This window comes from Cydia amplana, chromosome 8 (assembly GCF_948474715.1).
Source record: "Cydia amplana chromosome 8, ilCydAmpl1.1, whole genome shotgun sequence".
Lineage (NCBI taxonomy): Eukaryota > Metazoa > Arthropoda > Insecta > Lepidoptera > Tortricidae > Cydia > Cydia amplana.
In genome coordinates this window covers 1,412,885-1,440,611 of record NC_086076.1, presented here as the reverse complement: position 1 = coordinate 1,440,611, position 27,727 = coordinate 1,412,885, and the positions used below count along the sequence as shown (strand labels likewise).

The 27,727-nt window shown below is 38.2% G+C and overlaps 1 protein-coding gene across 1 annotated transcript in view; it reads left to right on the top strand.

Moving 5' to 3' along the window:
• Positions 1-27,727, top strand: part of LOC134649990 (uncharacterized protein ZK1073.1) — a 47,866-nt gene that overhangs the window by 9,242 nt on the left and 10,897 nt on the right. The window contains exons 2-6 of the mRNA XM_063504806.1: positions 19,947-19,997; positions 24,029-24,092; positions 24,735-24,852; positions 25,475-25,623; positions 26,204-26,337. Of these exons, the coding sequence (XP_063360876.1) occupies positions 19,947-19,997; positions 24,029-24,092; positions 24,735-24,852; positions 25,475-25,623; positions 26,204-26,337 (516 nt within the window). The remainder of the gene's footprint in view (positions 1-19,946; positions 19,998-24,028; positions 24,093-24,734; positions 24,853-25,474; positions 25,624-26,203; positions 26,338-27,727) is intronic.

Here is a 27,727-nt window from a genome sequence, read left to right as displayed (position 1 = left end):
TGATATATTAGCAGTAGTCTATTTTAAATCAGCATATTACATATACCTACGTATATCAACATATATTATACCTACCACAATATAGTTATTTTCGATACAAGTGCGAAAAAGAGGAAATTCGAAACGAGTGGCGATAAATTAAAACACGACCGAAGGGAGAACAACGAACAACGTTTTATAGTACATATGGGCACTTTAAAGTTTCGACATACGCACGAAAAGTGCTATTTTACGCACTAGTGCGGAAAAGTAGGTATGTACTGTAATAATAATTTTTAAAACGTTTATAAGTAATTAAAATACGAATTTTGTACATTTTACGGTAAGTAAATTAAATAAGGAAAGTCGAATCCTGATTTTTTCATCGTCACTAAAAAGATTACTGACGTCAGCGATCTATTTTCACAGCCAATTTGAATCTCGCAGACGATTTCCCGTCTATCATTTCGTTTATTGTCAACATGTGCCGGTTTCTTTGTAGTTTGGCAAATAACGCTGCGGTCTCAGCTGCTGCAAAAGAAAGGAAAATAGAGTGGAAGTCTTCGTGAATTTATAAAACCATAAGAATTACGTACCTAGCCGGTCTAACCTCCACCCTGCACTAGCGCCATGTTTTTGTTGTTGCTTATGCTGTTTTTTTTATATAAATATTTTTGATAATTAAACGTGATTCGTCAACCTAAGAATTACGTATATTTGCACTCGGAGGTAATAAAAAGCGGCCAAGTGCGAGTCGGACTCGCCCATGAAGGGTTCCGTATTTAGGCGATTTAAGACGTATAAAAAAAACTACTTACTAGATCTCGTTCAAACCAATTTTCGGTGGAAGTTTACATGGTAATGTACATCATATATTTTTTTTAGTTTTATCATTCTCTTATTTTAGAAGTTACGGGGGGGGGGGGGGACACACATTTTACCACTTTGGAAGTGTCTCTCGCGCCAACTATTCAGTTTAGAAAAAAATGATATTAGAAACCTCAATATCATTTTTGAAGACCTATCCATAGATACCCCACACGTATGGGTTTGGTGAAAAAAAAATTTTTGAGTTTCAGTTCGAAGTATGGGGAACCCCAAAAATTTATTGTTTTTTTTCCATTTTTGTGTGAAAATCTTAATGCGGTTCACAGAATACATCTACTTACCAAGTTTCAACAGTATAGTTCTTATAGTTTCGGAGAAAAGTGGCTGTGACATACGGACGGACAGACAGACGGACAGACAGACGGACAGACAGACATGACGAATCTATAAGGGTTCCGTTTTTTGCCATTTGGCTACGGAACCCTAAAAATGTACCTACCTAGGTATTTATTTATTGAAGTGAAATAGTTATTTGTACAACAAGAGATCAAAGTTTGATATTTCTTCGAGTGCTTATTTTGAGTCCCGTGCAAGCGAAAGATTCTATAATAGATTCACGAGCGTAGCGAGTGAATCTAATTTAGAATCTTGAGCGTAGTAAGGGACTCAAAAGCGCACGAGATGTAAATAACTTTGATCTCGTGTAGTACACAACATTTTTCACCTCAGCAGTGAGAACATATTAGAGAACCCGAAAAATGTATTCCTTCTTCATCGCTTACCTCTATTCACTCATGTTTTCTTAAGATATACCAACAATTAAATTTTCACCTCAGCAGCTCGAACAAGGGTACTTTGTTACTTAAAAACAGTGAGCAAAATCGCATTTTGCTCACTGAGTGAGCAAAATCACATTTTGCTCATTTAGTCTCGGCAGCAGCAAAAGACGGCCGTCTTTACGGTGGCGACATGTGGAAAGTACCACGACGTCATAACACACCGTCATCCACCAAGGTCAAAGCGGCAAATTTGAAAAATGTAGGCGCGATGGGATAACGTCCCATAGAAAATTTTAATTTCACGCCTTTTCCTACTGACAAGATTTGCTTGATCATCTATAATTTACTTGGAGGATGAAATATCATCAGAAGAGGAAAATAATCGTAGTACGGAATCATTTATTCAAATCTCGTGGCGTCACCGCTATCTAATAAAACGTTCACGAAACTATCGACAAGGTCATGACGGCCGTCATCTTACGTTACGTTGACAATCAACGTAACGTGACGCCGTCTAGGAAACCGCGCCATCTTGTTTACATAGACAACGTTCTAGTGACGTCAGTCAACGCTATATAGCGGCCGTAATATGACGGCACCGTTTTCGGAGGAATCCAAAGCTTTACAGTGAGTTTTTCTTTATTGATTTAAATGCCATCTAGTGAGTTTCCCTCTAACTGGTATCGAGTACTAACAGTGATGTGCTTAGCGGTTTAAGTAATGCGACGAAATAACGCTAGATGGCGTTAACCCCAATTATACATAGTGCTGCACACATTTTGCACTAGTCATTGAGTTTTCACTTGTGACGACACTCCCGGAGTGCAAACAGTTGTTTTTTTTAACTTTATTGCACAGTAATAGTTGTACAAAAGGCAAACTTAATACCCGGCGAAGCGTAATCCTTGGACCAAACAGAGATCAAATAGTATATATAAGTGGGTGCAGGAAATATTTACAATAGTTAGGTACCTGATAATTTATAGTCAATAGTCAAAATATACTTTATTCATGTAGGCCTAGCAACAAGCACTTATGAATCGTAACATACTTATAAATTATCTTAAGCTAATTATCAGAGCAATTTATTGATGTTATTATTCCATAAGACTATTGGATTATTATACAAATCAAATTAAACACAAATTTAAGAATTTCACAAAAGGATCGTCAAACATGAAAAAAAATTGTATAAAAAATACTAGTCTAGAATGTTTCTAGAATAAAATCTAAATGTCAAATAAATAAATAAAAAACACAAAAGAAGTATATACATATTTAAATAACAACATTTAGTTTGTTTAGTTATTAGTTTAATTTATTTTTGTTGGTTTTAATTTTTTTAATTAGATTTTTTAAATAAACAAGAACATATTTATTAAAGTAGGTAGATACAATATAAAATGTTATCTAAGTACTAGAGGTGACTAGCGACCACTTAGGCACTTAATTGTGAAAGAGATAAGATAACTGTATTGTTTAATAACTGATCTTACACAACTTGTTATATATTGTTATCCAATGTATTCACGCAGTTTATCATTTATCAATGTTGGACCTAGCCAAGTATGTTGTATGTTACAGGTACACACTATAATATATTATAACCAAATAAGTACTTTAAAAAGGTCGGATGAAAGTAATTTCCCTAAAATATACCTATGTACTTTTTACCTTTTATTTTTTTTTATTAAGTTTAATTTTAGTTATTTTATTTTATAAGGTACTTAAGTATTAACTTTGTTTTATTTACGTGAAATAAACATTGTTCCTAAGTACTTGAATTAAACATCTTCGTGTTTTAGAAATCATTTCAGGGAAAATGATTTTGATTAACAATTTTTTGTCCGCGGTTTCCTCCATTACCGTCCAATAAAAATACAATCCTTTGTCGTGACTCAAACCATAAAATTAATGAAATAAATAAAATACTAGCGACCCGCCCTGGCTTCGCGGGTTAACAAATTATACATAAACCTTCCTCTTGAACCACTCTATCTATTTAAAAAAAACCGCTTCTAAATCCGTTGCGTAGTTTTAAAGATCTAAGCATACATATCTAGGGACAGACAGACAGCGGGAAGTGACTTTTATATAAATACTACTATGTAGTGATAATTAATCAGTTTAGCGGTTTCGTATTTGTGCTTTCCACGGTGGAAATTCCACTTAGCGCCACCTTTTGGCAATGAGCGAAGTTACGAATGGCGTCAGAAACTCGGTGTATCGTGCGCTGAAGCTGAATACACTGATTTCAATATTCGGCTGAAACTTGCCTCGGCTTCGTTTAACGTTTCGACGCTAGGTGGCGGTGGTTTCGTAGTAGGTATACGGGTATTTGGTGTTAGAACTAAATAGTAGCATTTAAACCTGCTTTTTGGAAAAGCCTCTAATTTCGAAACTTTATGTTTTTCGTGAGTAATTGCAATGATAAGACTTAAGGCCTGTGCACACCGGCTGCGTGTGTGTGACATGCACTGTTGGATGGTGGAGCCGCACACGCACACGTCACGCAAGCAGCGTGCCGTTTCTCATAAGAAGTCTGTGTAAGGATCTGTATACTACAACGCCGCACGCGCACGGTGTGCAACTCACGCATACGCAGCCGGTGTGCACAGGCCTTTAGTTTTTCTTGTTTCGATCCTGATCTTGGCCTGGTTTACTGACCAAGAAAATGCGCAGCGCGAGCGAAGCGAAAATGTTTGTGTTTCCGATGGTTCTCCTGCTACAGGTCTCATTTCTCAACTTGGATCTTCTCTAAGTATCTTTACTTGAAAATAGTTGTTATGTAGAACTAGCTTTTTGAACCAATTTTGCATGTACTGGCCTTAACATTTACAGTTTATGATGGTTCATTATTTTGTAAGTGGGTAGTTTTGCACAGTGTAGTTTTCCTCAGTCACCCACGAACGCTGTAAAGCAGCGGTCGGCAACCTTTTAGCAGCCAAGGGCCACATTGTAATTAACGAAGTTGACGCGGGCCGCACTTTGTTAATTTTTATGACTTTGTCAGACATTGTCATTTGTCAATATTACATACAAAATAGCCAGGGAGGCTCGCGGGCCGCAAGTGACAGCTTCACGGGCCGCATACAGGCCCGCGGGCCGCGGGTTGCCGACCGCTGCTGTAAAGGGTTCGAAACGTCGGGATGTAAATATAAATTCAATATACGTGATATAATCCGTTTTAATAGTTTTATTTCATTAGATATTCTCGTAAATTTTGCTAGTAGGCATATTTTATTTTCCGTTTCACTTTATTAATTTGGGGGTACCATGGGGGTTCGCCAGTACAGCACAGAGCCACTAGTATAGTAACTACGAGTATGTTCAAACTAATGTATGTAGAGTAAGTAGGTAAGTCCGTCCATGCCGGTCGCGGGGTTCAATTGGCGGTTAATTAGGTCGCCGTTAATTGTAAGACTTCCCTCCACTTGCCTACCTACACTCTGATCTGATATTCAGTTTACGATTATTATTCACTAAAAGTGTCATTCAATAGAACTTGCTAACTATGTAAACAAAAGTTACTAGTAAATTGACATTTAGTGTCAATTTTAGTATGGCGGTTTGTTTACATAGTTAGCAAGTTCTATTGAATAACATTTTAATACGGAAATAGGGAGTATTACTTTTAATCCAGTAAATAGGGAGTATTACTTTTAATCCTTTTAAAATTTTAGATCCAGTAGTTTCGGAGAAAAAGGGGGGGGGGGGGAGGAATGGTCGGACAGGCAGACAGACAGACAGACGCACGAGTGATCCTATAAGGGTTCCGTTTTTTTCCTTTTGAGGTACGGAACCCTAAAATAGGGTCCAAGAAAAAGTATAGTCTAAATTGCATTTTAAAACTAACCACGTTAGGTTGTTTCAGTTGTTTGACCTACATTACCTACAACCTAACGTGAACCCTCTAAACTAATTGAGCTCTATAGTTTCACCTCTACTGGGTACCCTTAGAGTTAGACAGTTCCACTTCAAGCTCATAGGCTAAAAGCCTAGACGACTTTCAGAATAATTAGGCAAACAAAGTTGACTAAGTATTTAGTTCATCGTTGTCCCGGCATTTTGATAACGTGATCCCAGGAATTGGCACAGGCACTAGTTTTTGTGAAAGCCACTGCCACCTGACCTTCCAATCCACGAGGAAACTGCGCCTCATTAAAATTAGTTCATCATCCTCACAATGTTTTCTGTCGCCGAAAAGCGACTGATACAGTCAAGTGCAAAAATATGGGTACATGTACATACAACTTACTCAAAAATATATCCCATATAGTTCTTAATTCGCTGACTTACATGGGACATATTTCTGAGTACCTATGATGAGTGCCCCATATTTTTACACTTGACTGTATATTTTCAAACATCATATGATGTTAATTGTACAAGTTCCGAAATACTCATTAGTACGAGCCTGGGGTTGAACCCGCACATCTTTGGGCCCGATTCGGATTTTGAAATAGACATCTATTAGATATCTTTTAGACATCACCAAGATACGATAACGATATGTTTAAGATCTAACCTGTCATTGACATTTCCACGATTCTGGAGATACTCTTGAACGATTTCCACAGGATATGACTTAGAGATCCAATTCACATCATATAGATAGGTATCTAACTCTATCGCTCTATCTAACGTATATTGGTTGCCCGAATTGCGCTGCAAAGGCTGCAACAGAGAACTAGTTGATATCTAAACTATAACGTATCTAGAATGGATCTAGTACGTGTCGTCTCTTGTGAATAAATATCTTGAAGTTCGAATACGGCGTTTTTCTATGTAATTTACTTTCTTTACATTTCGCTCGCACTAATATATGTCGGTGTCAACATTTTGTTCTTATCGTGGTGATATAAAACAGCTTTGCGCAAAATACCATGTTAAAATATATCAAAATATTAATCATACATTAAAATATTTGCCCCTGCTACAAGTCCATCCTGTATAGGTTTAGTTTAATAACTAGTTGGGTTAGTTACTGACCCGGGTTGATTCTGTTTTAGTAAGCGGTTCGGATATGGATACCGATATAAAGATATACAGTGTGTTTGGATATACGGTGTTAAGGCGCGACGCGTACTGGTCGCTAAAAACGCGGGTAGATTAATATGGTTCGGAAAGAGAAGGAATGTATTGGGCCCCATACATTCCACGACTCTTCTCTTTCCACCACAGAAATACTACTCTAATAACTACTGAAACTGTAGTAGCCTTACCACGACTGCCTTATCACTCTTATCAGTCTCAAAGTGACATATTTGCTAACATCTGCGTATCTTACTTTCTATACATCTTGCTCACACTAATATATATGCCAGTACGAGTTAAGTTAAGTTACGCTCACGCTAGCGAATATGTGAGTGTCAAATTCGTGGTATGGCTACTAGGCGCCTACCCAAGTGACCAATAGGGAGTATTACTGAAATGTTTTGCCGCCAGAGTGCAACACTATTAGAGTCTGTGCGGAAAGAGAAGAGTCGTGGAATGTATGGGGCCCGATACATTCCACGACTCTTCTCTTTCCGCACAGACTCTAGCGCCTTTAGTAAACCATAGAGTATAACTTATACATACTGTGCCTTAAACTGTTTTGTCACAAGTTTTCACAGACAATAAAAATATGACAACAGTGATGCAAAAGTGATAGAGAGGTTTGATAACGAAATTTCGATGTTCCTGTTTCGCGGTAGACCCTCAGATTGTGATGAATTGTGGTAGTGGCGCCTCCTACGCAGAGTTTCGCGTAAGATTCCCAATTGAAGAAACGTTTTTTCACGTACGTATGCGGCCGACCGCGTCTCCGACTCTCGCCGTCCCACCGACGTCCTCACTGCACTCCCAGCGCGCCACTCGGACGGTCTGGCAGAACCTTTATACAGTTTATACACAATACACATACACTAGTATTTATACACAAGTTTATTGTACACACAAGTTTAGTGTCGAATGATGCCGGACCAGGAAGAAAAGGGCATTCAGGTGAGCGGGAAATTATTTTTATGTTTGTTAGCTCCAAGTTTTACATTAGTTTCGCCGTTGTGTGGTACCGCTCGGACTGTATATGTCAGAAACTTTATATTATACACAAACTAGCGACCCGTCCCGGCTTCGCACGGGTTAACATCTTATACATAAACCTTCCTCTTGAATCACTCTATCTATTAAAAAAAAACCGCATCTAAATCCGTTGCGTAGTTTTAAAGATCTAAGCATACATAGGGACAGACAGACAGCGGGAAGCGACTTTGTTTTAGACTATGTAGTGATAAACGTTAGAGCACATATTTACATATCGGATAGGTTCAGTTTCGAAAGCGATGCCTGACCCAGAACATTTTAATTTTTAACTTAGCAACTCTTCAAACACGAGTTTGTTAACTTTTCGCACAATAAAATGTACGTAGGTTATGATAAGTTTTTTAGTTTAGTTCTTATATGTAAAATAAATTGAGAACATAACATAATATTTTTTAGATATTAATATTTTACTGCAGAAATAAAAACACGACCCTGTATAATTTAGCCGAAAATATATGTAGTAACACTAGTAACCGAAGTCGTTATAGTGCGAGAGACAAAAATTTATTTGGCTAGGTAAGGTAAAGGGCCCCAAGTTCGTGTTAGTACGTTATTTCGTTATTTTTGTTTCTGGCGCAAATAATAAGGAATTCAAATATTTTTTATTCAAATTATACATATGAAAAAAATCTGTATTATTTAATCTCTTCAAAAAAATAATAACCAATATTTTAGTGATTAAACTGAGAGTAATACGACGGCCAAAACTGTCAGACGGCCGCGAACAGCTAACTGTGTTCTATGCGTGCATTTTTTTAGGCGTAAGGTGCGTGCTCTCACTTGTTAAGCTTATAGGAAGGAAAAGATAAACCCATTCGAAGTGTCTGTGGGTTCCTTAACGAATGAAGGATTATCTAGATACATTTTGAGTGCTTGTTTTTAAATATAACAACGAAGATAATTAAAAAAATAAATTAGAAAACAATTCATGTATTTCATGAAGTTTCGTACGAGCGAAATTCGGAAAATGTTTTTTTCACTAGAATTCTCATAAAACAAGTTTGAATGTGACCAGGTATATTCTACGTATATTCTCATATTAACTACTAGCACAATTTTATTTATAATTCAATTTATTTGATTTATTTTTGTGTATGTTTATATTTATCGTATAAGATAGTTAATATTTTTTTTGTATTTTTTTTAATTTTTTAATTTTTATAGTTTCGGCTTTTAATCAAGCATTAAAGTACCCATATGGGTCTTAATTCAACCATTAAAGTCGACGAGTACAAAAAACTTTAAGCTAGCTCTCAATTTAACATTTTTTTAAATAAGTATAATTTTTAATTTGACCTTACAATTACTTGTAAGTAGGTAAGACCGTTAAATATTTAAAATGATTATCAGCAAATAATCACCAATAACTCTAAGAAAACTTTATTCCGAAACAGGGGACACGAATTCACGAACTTAGGAGCTGAGCTAAATTTGTATCACGAAATAGGACCCAATTAAGAGGTTCACGAAAAATTTCATATAAAAAAAAGTTTCAACTAAAACCCTACAGTTTATACATTAAATTTCTAACAAAGAACTAATATAACTTACTCAATAGCTTTCAAGGTTGATATGCTTAGTAATATTAAAAAAAATATATACAAACTCTCAAGAGCCTTAACCTGCCGAATCAGGGGCCCTTTACCTTACTTCTATAAAATTATGACGCATAAATAACACTTGTACTGCGTGTGCTATCAAAATGGTTGCAGACTTGTCTTGGTCTAACTTTACCAGCTATTGTGTCGACGTTTGGTTGCCGAAAGTGTCGGTGACAGGTTAATTTAGCTTGAGTGACAATTTACGGTCTCCGGTTGAATGTTTACTAACAAACGGTGACTCAGATTTGTTTTTCGTGTCCGAAAATAGAATGGATCAATGGAGGCTGGTGTTTTACTCGTTTTAGGAATATCGGGATTTATAATCAAACTGAATAAGATGTTGTCTATCACCATCTTGTTATGTATCACTACATAGTACTTCCCGCTGTCTGTCAGCCCCTATGTATGCTTAGATCTTTAAAACTACGCAACGGACTTTGATGCGGTTTTTTTAAATAGATAGAGTGATTGAAGAGGAAGGTGTGTACATAATTTGATAACCCGTGCGAAGCCGGGGCGAGTCGCTAGTATCTTAATTATTAAATCTTCCGGGAAAGTGATATCATTTTTAACCTTTTAAGGGATCATTTCCGAGATAAAAACTAATTTTACCAAATTTCAACTTAATAGATTCAGCGGTTTAAGGGTGAAGAGGTAACAGACAGACGGATAGACATATCCAATAACGAATGTATAATATTTGTATGGATAATATGGATTGATGATGTTTAAGATTAGTAACATGGTCTATAAACATTTGATGCCTCGAAAAGGCAATAGAATTGCCTCAGCCTTTAGACTAAATGTCAGTATTTTTGTCTTTTGTCTTTCTATAAGAACGTGTTACCATTTTTATTCATCCATGAAAGGGTAGACTCCCGAGCAATGACAATAATATTTAAGTGTCATGTTCTGGGGATGTTTGGAATGTTTGGATTGCCCTTTTGTAACTTTATCGTAGTAACTTCTACCCTTATTCTAGTCACTATCAGAACGTACTCGCTAAATTTGTGTTGTGTGGAAAATTGTACAGCGCCTCTAGCGGTCACTCATCGAAATTTATTGAACGGAGATTGAGTCAGACCAAGATTTAGACTTATCTCGGTTTAACTCTAGCTTTTATGGAAGCGGTCTAACTCTAGATTATGTCACAAATTTGATAGATGTTATTCGATATTGATTGTTTATAGTACAGTGACCACACGGAATTGTTACGCCATTTAGGGTCCTAGCTAAATTGGTTGTTCCATACTTACGCTATGGTATATCTAATTTAGCTAGAACCCTAAATGGAGCGCGGAGCGTGATGTAGTTTTCGATAGCAACATTAGCAACTCATGGTAATAGTACTGTAGGTACACTCAGCATCAATACTAGCGGATGTAATAATACCACCACCAGTAGGTAGACCACCCTGAAAAACTTTTCCTAATAGAGATACTTAATAACTGTACAGATCGCGTTCAAAAGTGTCTGTCACGGCATAATCGTTCTACATGTAGACACAGTAGAGTCATACCTACCTATCTCTTTTTATTAAGGCATTAAGGGGCCACTGATTATACAGGCCCATATCGTCCGGCGGACTGGTAATCAGTGGGCCCCTTTAGAAAATGGTAGATATTTTGACACATACTCTGATCCGCTATTTTTGATGCTCAATGTAGGTACATTAATAGCTAGGTAGCTATTAAGAGGTACCTACTCTTATGACTATTAGTGAAACGTTGTTGACCTAAAATATTACGACTAGTTCCGACCGTACAACTGTGGCAGTAAAACGTATTTTTATAGAATCGCCAGCAATGTTTATGGAGTACGTGAAACAGCTCTGCAGCGCTGAAATAATATAATAATATTTGTTTCATAGTGCGTAAAAATAGTTCTTCGCACGAGTATGAGAAAAGTTTTGATTGTATTGAAAAGAAAAAATTGTAATTGATCGTAAACCATTCTAATAATCTTCTGCATGACGCAGTTCCAGTCGCGACGAATGCTGGCTTGTTGACAGTTGTTGACGGTTAGGTTACGACTCTCGATATAGGTTTTGTTTAATAGGGCATTGGCTTATTTACTGGCTAGTACTTCAGTAGGTACTTTTGAACGATTTTTAAGGGCTGTGGCGTGGTTTATTGTCATCAAGAATGATATATCCATATAGTTCCCGCCAGGTTAGATTATAATATGAAACTGCCGTCGAGCTTTCATAAAATCACATTACGGGAAATACATACTGATTTTATTTATTTATTTAACCTTTATTGCGCAAAAGAAGCCATGAGGCATTCTCTACCAGTCAACCTTTGGGCAAAGCAGAAAGATTGTGGCATTTGTGTGGGATTGTGGGGCATTTTGTTATTATTTAAATTCTGAAGATGATTGTGGTCGGTGTTATGACACGGGATATAATAAATCTCTTAATACTTAACTCAATAAACGTGGGCAGTTGGGCACCAAAGTCAATTAGTAAATGTTTCGCTAAATTGACAAATGTATAATTTTAAGTTTAAGTGTAGGTAACTGTATCATTCTAATTTTATTTGACATGTAAATTGGCTTTATGAATAAACGAGTATGAGTATGAGTATAATTTATCGGCGCTCCCATTCTCCCATTCGTTGTGAAAAATGAATTCCTCAATGCGTCTCGCTCATAGACATTATGTATTGTGCTTATTTATTTTGCAAAATTTCGCTTATACCCCATGACGAAATGTAAACCCAAATGGCATATTCCACTAATATTTATATTTGCAATAAACTTAGTACTACTACTAAGAAATGTCAATAGTAACAGTACTAAAGACGTTTACGTCAATAGCTCGGTCAATATTTTGTTCCAGTCTTGACCGAATGGTTAGCTCGAGCGCCAGAAATAGACTGTTGTGTTCTAGCCAGAACACTGGAATAATTGGAGATTTTAGTGTTTGTTGTTTTGGAGTAAATATGCGTACAATGGAGTTTATTGGTAATGGTAAAACAAGTCAAACTAAATAGGTTAAAAATCTACAGATTATAAATGGTTCCAACTCAATAATGCATAAAAGTATGTAGTCTGTCGTTTATATAGGTAATCGATGTTGCTTTGGATTTGGCATACTATATATCTAATGATTTAATTTTTATAAACAATGACAGCGCCACCTGCGTTAAGCTTTGCGCGTTTAATTTAAACTCATTTATCGTTATTACACAAATCACAAACTTTAAAAATCTCATCAATCAAAGTAGATGCATTTTTTTTAATACTAGGTAATTAATTATTATATTAAATATCATATTTCAGTAAAAACACAGTTGTTTAAATATACTTAGGTGAGGTAAAAAATTCAAATGTCATTAAATTGTTTTTCAATAATAACTTTATTTTAGTCTATCTACTCACTTGTACTTGGACTTGTACAAGATTAGGCCAGATATTCAATGAGGTAGTATTTATGACGTTGGACCTTGTACTATTTTGTATAGCAACAATTTCGAATCATTTTTTGGAAAGTCCGTGAGCGCGATTAAAGGGGTCCACTGATTAACAGTCCGCCGGACGATATCGGCCTGTCAGTTAGAACAAAAAGTTGACAGTTCCGAACAACTGACAGGCCGATACCGTCCGGCGGACTGGTAATCAGTGGGCTCCTTTAGACTTAACAACTTATTACGGTTTACATATTATCCTCAAGATTGCTCACGCTGTTTTGTGCATGCGAAATGAAGTGAAAGTCGTGCGTGAGATGCGCGCCTATCGTCAAGGTCGTATCAAAACCAGCTCAAAACCGTAACACGTTGTTAAATCAGAACTCAGCCTACCGCGAAAATCGAAACTCAGCTATCTGCCTCTTTATCGCTCGAATATGCAAGAGTGATAGAGAGGTTAGATAACACAATTTCGACTCTAATTTGCGGTAGGCCCTCAGATTGTGAGTAATTGTGGTAGTGGCGCCCCCTACGCAGAGTTTCGCGTAACATTCCCTAATTGTAAATAATGGGTGTTTTTGCACATTTATGAACAACATAAATAATTACATTAATAAAAAGGTGAACGTAAGGTAACCTGTACGGCTACCATCAGTTTGGCACTGACATAAACGCCATCGAGAACGTAATTTACTTTCTATACATCTCGCTCGTACTAGCATGTTAGTGCAAACGAGATGTATAGAAAGTCACCTTTTTCATTACTTACACAATTTGTTGCACAATGTTTAGATAAATACTTACCTACTTACTTCATATACCTAAGATGGACTAATTACCTACCTAACCCTTATATTATACCTAAGAACTGATGTAAAAAGCGGCCAAGTGCGAGTCGGACTCGCCCATGAAGGGTTCCGTATTTAGGCGATTTATGACGTATAAAAAAAACTACTTACTAGATCTCATTCAAACCAATTTTCGGTGGAAGTTTACATGGTAATGTACATCATATATTTTTTTTAGTTTTATCATTCTCTTATTTTAGAAGTTACAGGGGGGGACACACACATTTTATCACTTTGGAAGTGTCTCTCGCGCAAACTATTCAGTTTAGAAAAAAAATGATATTAGATACCTCAATATCATTTTTGAAGACCTATCCATAGATGCCCCACACGGATGGGTTTGATGAAAAAAAATTTTTTGAGTTTCAGTTCGAAGTATGGGGAACCCCAAAAATTTATTGTTTTTTTTCTATTTTTGTGTGAAAATCTTAATGCGGTTCACAGAATACATCTACTTACCAAGTTTCAACAGTATAGTTCTTATAGTTTCGGAGAAAAGTGGCTGTGACATACGGACGGACAGACAGACGGACAGACAGACAGACAGACAGACAGACATGACGAATCTATAAGGGTTCCGTTTTTTGCCACTTGGCTACGGAACCCTAAAAAGTAATGAAATAAATGCATTTGTATTTGTATTTGTAAAGTAAAATATGTTCTCGATAGAGTATATGTCCGTTTTGACACTGTCAGTGACTGATGGTACGGGCTCTGTAGTACATCGGCCGTTAAATTAAACACGATTTGTTGTTATTATAATGTTAAACACTAATTGTGGTATCCGGAGCTTATAATTCAAGTTGTTTGTAAATAACCGTTTCTATTGCTAGAGTTGTTAATAATAAGGACGATAATTCCATTCTCACCTCGGAAGGTATAAGATCAAATTAATCATTACGGTACTACGGGGCTACTTTTCCGCACTAGTGCGTAAAAAAGCACTTTTCGTGCGTATGTCGAAACGTTAAAGTGCCATATGTACTGTAAAACGTTGTTCGATACGCGTGCGAATAGGTAATTCGCAACTCGTGTCGATTTAAAACACTCCCTTCGGTCGTGTTTTCATTTATCGCCGTTCGTTTCGAATTTCCTCTTTTTCGCACTTGTATCGAAAATAACTATTACAACTCTTCTTCTTATTCATTTTTTATTTGGACACACTTCGTCCACGTACTCTTTCCGACCAAACTTCTGACTAGGTTTACTAATTGAGGTTTTCTAAAACCATTATCCCGAAGCCATTAGTGCTGATTGCAATTATAACTTGGCCATGGTAGACTTTATCTCGTTGCAATAAGACTTAAATTTGAACATGCAGTTAACTATGTCGGTGGTAGCAAATAAGTAGGACTGGACTGGAGCTATTTCTGTGGACTGTAAACATCGCCGTTTGAACTTGGACCGTTTGCAAAAAGCATATCGTAACAATTTCTCTTAGGTACGAAATATTCGTTTTCACCTTATCAGCTCGAACGAGAATACTTCGTTGCTGAAAAACAGTGCGCAAAATTTGATTTTACCTACTGCGAGACAAAATGACATAAATAATAAATTAATTAATATGACGGGACATTCTTACACAGATTGACTAGGTAAGTCCCACAGTAAGCTCAAGAAGGCTTTTGTTGTGTTGTGGGTACTCAGACTACGATATATATATATATATATATATATATATATATATATATAATATACAAATACATAGTAAAAACACCCAAGACTCAGGAACAAATATCTGTGTTAATCGCACAAATAAATGCCCTTACCAGGATTCGAACCCAGGACCGCGGCTTAACAGGCAGGGTCACTAATAATCACTGCCCACTAGGCCAGACCAGTCGTCGAACTATCATAACATGCTCTAACTTATGCTCTATGAATTACTTAATTGTATGCACCAAGCTTTTAACTAATTGTTACTCCTATAACACACTTTTTTAGGGTTCCGTACCCAAAGGGTAAAAAACGGGACCCTATTACTAAGACTCCGCTGTCGGTCCGTCCGTCCGTTCGTCTGTCACCAGGCTGTATCTCATGAACTGCGATAGCTAGACAGTTGAAATTTTCACAAATGATGTATCTCTGTTGCCGCTATAACAACAAATACTAAAAATAAAATAAAATAAATATTTAAGGGGGGCTCCCATACAACAAACACGATTTTTTTGCTCTATTTTTTGTTAATGGTGCGGAACCCTCCGTGCGCAAGTCCGACTCGCACTTGGCCGGTTTTTTTTTAAACTCTGACCCGCCTGTATTCTACCTGTGTTGAAGTTACATTGCTAAATATAGCCCAATGATTTAAGACCCCCTTACAATATTTAATAGCTATAATAGTGCATCTCCGTTCAGAATGGACGTAGAGTGGGCGTAGGGGCCGTTGGGGTACAGTCGCCATCAGATATATCTGCGCGGCCAAGTGTTCACAAATATCTGAACACGCCTCTATTGTCAAGCGTTAATAGTGCGTGTTCAGATATGTTTGAGTACCTCGCCCGCTTCGATCTGATGGCGTCTACGTCTGTACTGTTAACTGATCATTTGTAAGCCTTATTGGGAAGACATAAGGTCCACAATAGGTGTGTTGGTGTACATCTTGTTTACGTGTCAGTCATGTTGATTGTCAGATCAATTGGCGCGATGAAGGCCAAGCTTGATCGAAATTCCGGAGCGCGTTGTTGTTTACATTTTGTTTTTTCGGGTTTCGCAAATAGAGACCTAGATTGTTAAACTGAATAGGGCCCTTAAGATCGGTTTTCCTAGGATAGCGGTGCCGTCATATAGCGGCCGTCTCCATACTAAATAATACGGCTAAATATGGACGTCGTATTATTTGTATGGAGACGGCCGCTATATGACGGCAGCGCTTTCGGAGGAAACCAAAGCTTTAGGGGGCGTTATCACTACATAGTATGAAACAAAGTCGCTTCCCGCTGTCTGTCCGGATGTATGCTTAGATCTTTAAAACTACGCAACTGATTTTTAATAAATAGAGTGATTCAAGAGGAAGGTTTATGTATCATTTGTTAAGGTGGTTCGATTTTCATACAAAATTCAATCGACTTTCATTAAGTAACTACACACTATTACTACATAAATATTTCCGCATTTATCTTCTTTCGAATATTCATTTTTGCTAAATGAATAGGAAAACAATGTTTCATACAGAAATCATGCAAAAATCATAGTTAACTTTTCATCAATTTTACGTATGTGTGCGTCACAAATGTCGTGTACGGATACATTTGCGACGTTGCCATACCATTTCCGACGTTGCCGGGCTGACCACGGCGCGAATTTGAAGTGCCGTCATGTTTAGCGCAATTTTGTTGCACTACCCGATTTTGTTGAATAAGTACCCGAAGTTCGTCAGCTTAGCTAAGAACTATCATGGCGCGTTTTGTAAACAGTCGCTTTTTTGCTTACAAACGGAAGGTTCCCGGTTCAAACCCCAGTCATTGTATGCTGGGACATAACTTTTTGTATTTTTTTTTACACCTAAATTTCGTGTTGTGTTTTTTATTTTTATTTAATTTTTCTTATTTTCAAAAATCGATGGATTAAGTATGGGCTAAGCGTATTCGTTTAATTTTTACAAAGATAATTAGAAATTATACTCTACCTAATCTTTTTGATTTTTACAATCAGGACATCCTCACAGCAATAAAAAAGAAATGTATAAAATTTCCTGTGGTTGAAAATAATTGAATTTTGTCTATGAATGAAAAACACAATTATTACTAGTTACTACCAGGTATGTAAATTATAACTTGATTATAACTTTATTAGAATCCATATTGTTGCATCATCTTTCTTCCTAATATTTTTTTCTATCATGATTCATGATATTATATTTCTTTCAGGTACAGGAACTACTACGGATAACAAATATAAAAAAATGTACTGTAGGTACTTGAATTAAAAAAAAAAAGATTTCCTTTTATTTTATTTTACAATTACCTACTACTTTATTAGAGGCTGGGCAGTAAGGGATTGCTTTACTTGTAGAACAAACTATTAGCGCTTTAAAAAAAACTGATACCTGACACTTACAAACTGGACTTCCTTGGGCTTTTCTACTAAGAATCGTCAGTAGGTATTTTCCATCCTAGCATAAAAAGATATCCTAAAATGTCGGTCATCACGTCAGGTTTTAGTATCAAAAATGTTTCCCAGCCTGCGTGACGTAGCGGAAACTAAAACTTCTATACAAATATTTGGGACATAGTTTTTATATTAGCTTCAGGATTCAACAAGAATATGCTAGTGATTCTGAGTTGGAAGAACCCAAAAAGATCATAATCTGTGAAAATCAGGTATTGATTTTTTTTTTGAAAACGTTGATAATGTAATTTATTGATAATAGCTACCCGCCCCGGCTTCGCACGGGTTAACCAATTATACATAAACCTTCCTCTTGAATCACTCTATCTATTAAAAAAAACCGCATCAAAATCCGTTGCGTACTTTTAAAGATCTAAGCATACAGACAGACAGACAGAAAAGCGACTTTGTTTTATACTATGTAGTGATAGTGATGATGATGATACTGAATATCTGGGGGAAGCGCTGGTGGCCTAGCGGAAAGAGCGTGCGACTTGCAATCCGGAGGTCGCGGGTTCTAACCCCGGCTCGTACCGTCGTACCAATGATTTTTCGGAACTTTTGTACGAAATATCATTTGATACCTATTTACCGGAACCTATTTATATACCGATACCTATTTTTCGGTGAAAGAAACCAATGTGAGGAAACCGGACTAATCCCAATAAGTTTACTTTCTGGGTTGGAAGGTCAGGGCAGTCGCTTTCGTAAAAACTAGTGCCCATGCCAATTCTGGGATTAGTTGCCAAGCGGACCCCATGCGAGGAAGAAGAGATTGAATATCTGGGAGACCGACCAAAGCTCAGAAAATATATAAAAACCCAAAAATGCGCGTTTTTTCACAGATCAGACCTAGCTAAGAGATCAAACCCCTTATAGCAAATTTCATCGAAATCGTTAGAGCCGTTTCTGATATCATCCAAATATATAAATAAATATATATATAATAATTGCTCGTTTAAAGGTAAGATAACACAAAAAGGACAAAAATAAACAAAAAGAAATTACCTACTCGCACCAGTCTTGAACCCCAATCCTCTTGCACGTATTTCCACGAACATACCGTAACGCTATTGCAGTATACTTACGTTGTGTGAAATTGTCTACTATAAGCATCACGGAAACACTGCTTGCATGTGTGAGTTATAGTAGGAAAAAGCATGACAGCAACACTCCGTCGACTTTAAAGGGTGGTTTTTGCACAATGAAGTATTCAATGTTTATATTAATCGTTCAATATTTACTTAAAGAGTTCGCTAAACATAGTTTTAAGTATACAAATACCAAGACCATTCCATAAAAAAATTAAACATGAAATTTTGCGAAAGTGGCACCATCTAGCGAGGGTTAAGCTTTGAGTAACCTAGTCGAACCACCTTAACCCGTGCGAAGCCGGGGCGGGTCGCTAGTGTTTTCTAAAACTACACCTTACCTACACCATTTCATTAGGTACACCTTATATTTTATAAAACTTGTCTGTTTGTGTCTATAGATGTATGTTCGCGATAAACTCGAAAACTACTAAACGGATTTTCATGCGGTTTACACCTATCAATAGGATTCTTGAGGAAGGTTTACAAAGTACAACGGTCTTTGGTTATAAAATCTACGCTAATCATTCCAGATTGGGGACATTTTTTTACGTCTTATCACTAAAAGTGATCTCTTCCTGACAACCTTAACCCAATCAGACTTAAAAAAATAGTAAACAACGTCCAATCAACGCGATGACCGCATGTCCTATATTCGTCCGTAATCTTGTTAGTATGGGTATGGTGGCAATACTGGCAATCGGCTTACGTTCTAACCGCGAACATATTAATAGGTAATCTTTATTTATCCATACTAATATTGTAAATACGAGAGAACTTGCAAGTAAATACATTTTGTGTTAGAAACGTCTGCATGCGTAAAATTCTGTCTCGGGTGAGACTCGAACTTGCGACTCTGGATCACTAGCCCATCGCTCTGACAACTGAGCTACCGAAACTTCACCCGAGGACAGTGAATATTCCCACCATATGCGCCTTTAATTCACTTGCAAGGAACTTTTCCTTTCTTAGTATCAGCCTGTTGGTTATGTCTTTTTAATTCGCTTTCCTCAAGACTGGGTACACGATTACTAAATAAAAATTTATTGTGCTGAAAAATCGTGTCGTGAAAACATCGCCTGTCATAGTATACTCATAGTTAACAATACACTACTTTTTTGGGGCAGTCGTGTAAAAACGATATCGCTGGATATCTATCTTAGTAGGTATACCTACTCGAAAAACATATTTTCAAATACGATCTCTATTGTTTCAGAAATATGTCGTCAGTACGGACAGGAGTGGTGATATACATGTTCACGTTCAGGTAAGTTTCACTTTTTTTAGGGTTCCGTACCCAAAGGGTAAAAACCGGACCCTATTACTAAGACTCCGCTGTCCGTCCGTCCGTCCGTCCGTCTGTCACCAGGCTGTATCTCACGAACCGTGATAGCTAGACAGTTGAAATTTTCACAGATGATGTATTTTTGTTGCCGCTATAACAACAAATACTAAAAACAGAATAAAATAAAGATTTAAGTGGGGCTCCCATACAACAAACGTGATTTTTGACCGAAGTTAAGCAACGTCGGGCGGGGTCAGTACTTGGATGGGTGACCGTTTTTTTGCTTGTTTTGCTCTATTTTTTGTTGATGGTGCGGAACCCTCCGTGCGCGAGTCCGACTCGCACTTGGCCGGTTTTTTTCTAGTGATTATTGCCTGGAAAATTGAACAGGGCGAATTTGCCAATGTCGGTGTTGTACAGATGTAGTGCATAATTGTTTTCCATAGTATTTTCTCGGAAACTTTCGTTAGGTATTTATCGTGATCCCTCCTAGCAGGGAAGAAAAAGCCCATTTCCGACTAGGTGATGGCTGGCAAACATGTACGTGTAGCTATAAATACTAAATAAATCTTGTAATAGTATTTTATACAATCGTGATATAATGGAGAGCTTTTCAGACGAGTACCGTGTTTAGGCAACGAAGCTTGCTGAGTTGCCTAAGTAAGGTACGAGATTGAAAAGCTTGATTATATCACTATTGTATACAATACTTTTTCTACGAGTCAACAAAAAAAATACTTAAAACTAGTAGAAGAATCATATATGTATGTAGGTAAAAAAAACCAAAAGTATACAGCCAAGATGCGCGAGCCGCCGCGATACCTTCATACTCGTACGCGACCCGGCCCCCGCACCCCGCGCCCCCGGCCGGTTGGTCAACGACACCTTCTCGTAACTCATATGGTACTTGCTCCGCGCTTTCGATTGGTCAATTTCATTATAGTTGACTAAACTGTATCGAAATGAATATTATAGTTGACTAAACTGTATCGAAATGAATATTATAGTTGACTAAACTGTATCAAAATGAATGTTATAGTTGGGGTCCCATAGTGGAAAAAGTATGCGATTTCACTTTGGTATACGAAGTCTTAATTCAAGCATTGCAGTCGACGAGTAGACAAACAGTGTTGTAACACACAGTTTCGGCAGATAATTGAAACGGCACGTAATCGGTCCCGCGACGCCGCGAGCTGCCCATTAGCCGCCATCTTGCTCGTTTGGGCGGGAAATGAAAATGTCAACTTCTATACTTGGCTATGTTTTGTGTTTCAAGGTTGGTATTCCACCTGTCCAATTTATTTGTCCAATTGGCATTGCATCTCAGTCTCTCACTAAGCAAAATGTGAGACGCAAAATACACATTGGACCAAGATATTGGGCAGACGGAATACCATCCTTAGAAATGTACGTTGATTCGAACGAGACGTCCACGAAATATATCGAGAAAATATGACGTTTATAATGACGTTCCCTTAAATAAGTAAATTTACTATTCAGTTGACATTGTTAGGTACATATTGCCCACAATATTGCCACTTCGATGGTTGGTCTAACACAGCGGTTCTCAAACTTTTTTGGCGACGGAACCCTTTTAGAAAGCAAAATATTTGACGGAACCCCAAATTAAAACTTTTCGTTTGACAAATTAACTGTGGACCAGAGATTAAGAGAGCTGGTTCAATTGATTTGTTTTCGCCTTTTCTCGCGGAGCCCCCACAGAGGCTTCGCGGAGTCCTAGGGGTTCGCGGATCACACTTTGAATTCTCAAAGATAATGCATGCGTGGCATTTATTTGTTAGAGTCCAACTATTCAGTTGGACTCTAATATATTTCATAATACATATCGTTCAGACGTATGCACCTGGTTGAAACCAGTTGTATCCAGAGAACGTCGATGAAAGAGCCATAAATAATAATTCCACTATGCTGAAGGCCGGCCTTTCAGTTATGGCCGTTCTATATTAATACTCGATCAATTCAGACTTTTGGTGCTTTGGAAGTTTTTAGTACTTAGTTTACGTCCAAGGCTGTTTATAGTAGCTATCAGATATGTGGAAGCGGCGAATAAGAAAGCGTGTTAAGTAACGTGTTCCCATATGTACTACGGGGTGCTACGGGCATGAATCTAGTATTTAAAATGGTGGGGAAATGAGCGAAGGGGATAGTCTTATGTATCTTTCAGTAGGAGTAGCAGCGAAAGCACCATTATTGTTTGTCCTTGTCACAGTCTCACATTTTTTTATTCCCCACCATAAATTAGTATGGGTTATGGTGGGCAACAAATAAATTCGACCAATCATAGTGTCGCGTTGCCTATGTTTTGTCCCTCACGGAGGCACGCGTATATCACTTCTATAGAATCCTACCTTCTATGGCTACGGGTTTTTTATGCGACCAGGCGCCTGGAAAAAAGTTAGTTGCAAATTGTTGCAAGTTTACCAATAGAAATGTAATCCCGCAAAGCGCTAATACCTCGCGAAGCTCTAATTCTAATTATAAAGTACATATTTTATTGAAATATATTTCCTCATGCTGCAAAACAGGGAATCATTCCGAAGCATTCCCAGGTACGTTGAAAGTAGGCTTGCTAAATTATGTAGACGACATGCTAGCGCACTTTTCGCCAACAAACTGACTCAGTTTTGCAACAATGTACAGTCACAATCCGTGATTGTTACGCCATTTAGGGATCTAGCTATATTGGACATATCATAGCGTAAGTATGAAACAACCAATTTAGCTTGGACCCTAAATTGCGTAACAATCGCGGAGCGTAATACATAGCTACACCTACTTACATCATAAATTTTTGTTCTAAAACAATTGAATTCCATTATAAGGTTAGGTCCACACAGGCTAAAATTATTCCGTAGGTTGTGCCTCGTATTCAACATCACGAATTATGGATAATATGTAATTGAAGAACCACATCATATTTTAGGTACTAGTACAGTCACGCTCCGTGATTGTTGAGTCATTTAGGGTTCTAGCTAAATTGGACTTTTCTTAGCGTTAGTATTGATCAACCACTTTAGCTAAGACCCTAAATGGCTTAACAATCTCAGAGCGTGACTGTACCTAGTTAAAAGACATACATTTTATGAACAGGCTATAGCGTCTAGCTGTATCCAGCCGATATCGCACGTGTAGCGACGGGAAGACATCAATTTGGCCTCACGAGAAAATTGCTCGGAAAACCGTTTGTAGACTCCGTAGCTCTTTTCTTGGTCTAACTTTAACTTATAACGACCCTAGATCGTAAGTTATGGTCTGCTGCTCCTTATTATAATTTGGTAACGTCAATATGTGGAGTCAATCAGGTAATACCGTCTACAAGCTCTTTCGTTGCTTGTAACTCTTGCATTTGTACATATACACTTGCTACTTGCATCTTACAGAAGGTCGACAGGCCAGAAGGAGGTATAGCTCTTTCTCTCTGACTGCGTCTGAGCGCCATACATACCAGTGTTGGCCGAAAGTTAATGCAAATTGAAAATGCTGGCCATTAACCATTATAAATTGAATCGTAAACTATAATCGTCCGATACGGTTTAAGGTTCAATTTATAATGGTTAATGGCCAACATTTTCAATTCGCATTAACTTTCGGCCAACACTGATACATACGTATACGAATACGAGCGTTCTTGCCATACGACGGTATTCCTAATACCGGGGCCACACTAACGGGAAACGACGGGAAACGCCGTTGATTATCGCGATAATTGACACTTTTCCTGATCCCAAGTGTGGCCGCGTATGAAAAGTTTCAATGATAATTATCGGGGACACACTGGACCGATAATTATCGGGGACACACTGGGATTATTGAAACTTTAATCCTATTGCGATAATCAATGGCGTTACCCGGCGTTTCCCGTTAGTGTGGCCACGGCATAAGGTTTCTTGTATGCCGGTCAAATTGACCTAAATAAAATTAATCTTTAGTAGTTAGTTACTTACTATGTTTTATTTGTTATTACTGTTTATATTTATTTCGTATGTTTCCAGGGTGACTTAAGCCAGCAGGACAAGCGATGTGTGTTTCTCACAGTCCACGATCTTGGAACCAACCGTGAGTATCACAACTTTAGTGGCTAACTACCAAAGGGTATTTAAGAGAAACAGGTAGGGTATTCACTAGACTTATATCGACCGGGATATGAACCGTGATTGCCTTTTGTATTGTTTTTGAGCTCCCGATAACAACACCCCGTTACCCGTGAACAAGACGCATGTAACTGCGTCGAAATATCGGAGCTCAAAAACAATACAAAAGGTAATCACGGTTCATATCCCGGTCGATATAATTAAGTCTAGTAAAACTAACCATGAATCATTCAAAACTGTTAGATAGGGTATTATTTGTTCGAGGGTATCTAAGAGAATCAGTAGGTACCTATGATGATTCCCTACAAGAGCTTCCCTTATCCCGGTGTTTCTCTTACCTTACCTGACCTAAGATAAAAAAAATGCGTATCTGCGAAAAAATCAGCGTGAAGATATTATTGCCCTCTCGAGTAGCAGAGAAAGCCTGTGCGGCCCAACCTCAGTCCCTAGCGACTTTCATATTGATTGTCACTGTGACAAGGTACGAAATGGTACGGAAATTAATTTATTTGACTGTACCCAGCACTCCCAGCAGTAGGACGTAATATAGTATATAGTATAGACGTTATGAAATTATTATAACAATTTACCTTTGGCACTGTTCCAGACTCGTCCATGGTGGACTTCGTGGGCTTGCCGGCCATGACCGAGATAAAAGAACGCTCCTGTTTCATACACGTGGACGTACCAGGACACGAAGAAAACTCGCCTGATCTGCCTGACTCGTGAGTTCAACCGTACCCCTTCACACTTAAAGTTTAAACTCGAGTGCTACTCGCCTGGTATTCGTGAGCATGCCGGCCATGACCGAGATAAAAGAACGCTCCTGTTTCATACACGTGGACGTACCAGGACTCGAAGAAAACTCGCCTGATCTGCCTGACTCGTGAGTTCAACCGTACCCCTTCACACTTAAAGTTTAAACTCGAGTGCTACTCGCCTGGTATTCGTGAGCATGCCGGCCATGACCGAGATAAAAGAACGCTCCTGTTTCATACACGTGGACGTACCAGGACTCGAGGAGAACTCGCCCGACCTGCACGACTTGTGACTTCAACCTTACCCCTTCACGCTTAGAGTTCAAAGTGGTGTAGTGCCCCTGAACTTCGTAGAGTTCAGAGTTGAGGCACTCTATATGTCCGAGTCTCAATAGGTTCATACTGGGAGTTGAAAGTCGTGGAACGCTTCAACGAAGAACAACCAACCAACCAATTGTACCAAGTTCAGGATTTGGAAGAGTAAAATCCATAGTTGTATTCCCAGACAACAAAATCTTGCTTATAATTTTGATTTATTTTCAGTTGACTCGATTTTTCAAATCGCTAATGTTTTCTATGTCTTCCACAGCTACCAGTTCCCTCCCCTCCAAACGCTAGGCGAGGACCTGATCACGGTCCTGGACTTCCTCCACGTCCGCTACGCTGTAGGCCTCGGTGAAGGCGCCGGGGCCAACGTGCTCGCTCGCTGCGGCCTCGCGCACCCCCGCCGGCTCTTAGGTACAGTTCCCCTCCAGGCGAGATGATCAGAGTCTTAGGGTTTCTCCACGTCCGCTACGCTGTAGGCCTCGGCGAAGGCGCCGGGGCCAACGTGCTCGCTCGCTGCGGCCTCGCGCACTCCCGCTGGTTCTTAGGTACAGTTCCCCTCCAGGCGAGATTATCAGTCTTAGAGTTTCTCCGCGTCCGCCACGCTATGGGCCTCGGTGAAGGCCCCGGGGCCAACGTGTTCGGTTGCTGCGGCCTCGCACACACCCACCGACTCTTAGGTACATTTCTCCGAGTAAAATAAATGTTTTTTAAAAACGTAGTTTATATATAACTTTGCTTAGCCACATCTGGCTCCCATGAGTCGTGGCAAAAACCCGAGACAACGTTAAGCACAAGAAGACTGGCTTTGCTTACGTTAGTCTAAAAATTATCCCTAAATATGTACCTACCTATAGATTTTAATTTTGTTATGCTGCGACGACGAAAAAATAGATGTAAATATGTATTTTAAATATGTTCTCATGTCAGTGATGTATTGTCTTTATGATAATAAATGTCTTTACCTACCTTAAATATTTATTTATCAATCCAGGCCTCATCCTCGTCAACTGTACGGCCTCGACCTCGTCGGTCGCCGATGCCTTCAGATCCCGGTTCTCCCGCTGGAAAGGCACGGACATCTCGCAGTCCGAGGAGGACTTCCTCATCTACCACAAGTTTGGACACGTGAGTTTAGAGAGTGAGCTCTATGACTATCGCTACAAGGTACTTTTTCTCTTGTTTTCTGCTAACGCTACTAATGATGGGAGCGGTGGATAGGATAAATGGGATGTTAGTTAAACGTGACTTTATGTTCTAACGCGGAATACAGACTGAGAGACCGTATAATAATTCCATGAGATGGTCTATTTTTGTGAATATAAGCGCTAGTGGCCTAGCGGTAAGAGCGTGCGACTTGCAATCCGGAGGTCGCGGGTTTGAACCCCGGCTCGTACCAATGAGTTTTCCGGAACTTATGTACGAAATATCATTTGATATTTACCAGTCGCTTTTCGGTGAAGGAAAAACATCGTGAGGAAACCGGACTAATCCCAATAAGGCCTAGTTTACCCTCTGGGTTGGAAGGTCAGATGGCAGTCGCTTTCGTAAAAACTAGTGCCTACGCCAATTCCTGGGATTAGTTGCCAAGCGGACCTCAGGCTCCCATGAGCCGTGGCTAAAATGCCGGGACAACGCGAGGGAGAAGAAGAAGTAGGTCTATTTTTGTGAATTACATTAATACATATAAGTAATAGTTGGTCAAACTAATTTGCCAGGATAACTATATACTCTCATCCTTTTCTTTTGGGTGCTAGTACTAGTGTAAGACAAAGATAGTATATATGATTATCTCTGTCTATGTTTGAAATCCTTTGCGACAGTCCTTTGACAGACTATAATAGACCAGACTATTAGATAGGTACGCTTTAATGTTAAAATTAAGTACTATAGCCAATACATTTAGAAAATACCAAAAAACGCTTTTACCTGACTTTTTATTTTTCTTTTACTCGTATTTGCCTGGCTTGATTAATCCGTGGAGCGTCAGTGTCACATTAGTATGGAGTTAGTATCACACGTGTGATACTAGGGCGCTCCATGGGTTAAGTACAATGTAGAATAGATTCTGATATTTGCTATTTAGTCGCTTACATAACTACTAACTTACTAACAAATAAATGCATTGTTGATATTGTTTGCATCATATATTTATCTACAGGGCCCAAAAGTCCGTTCACATTTTTTTTGTTAAATACTAGTAGTTTTCATTTTGAATGACATTTTGTAAAATACGTGTAAGTAAAAATAAACCATAAAAAAATTGTCAACGGATTTTTGGGCCATCCTGTACTTTTACTCGATATTTGACTTTTGTTTGCTATGCGCTACAACTTGCGCGTTGAAAGTCTAAAGTGTCATTCTATAGAACTTGCTAACTATTTACAAACCGCCATAATTGAAACTGTCAAAGAATATGAATTTACTAGTGACTTTTGTTTACATAGTTAGTAAGTTCCATAGAATGACACTTTGTTGTGTTTAACTTTTCCATTGTAGTAAACTTGAATGTATTTAA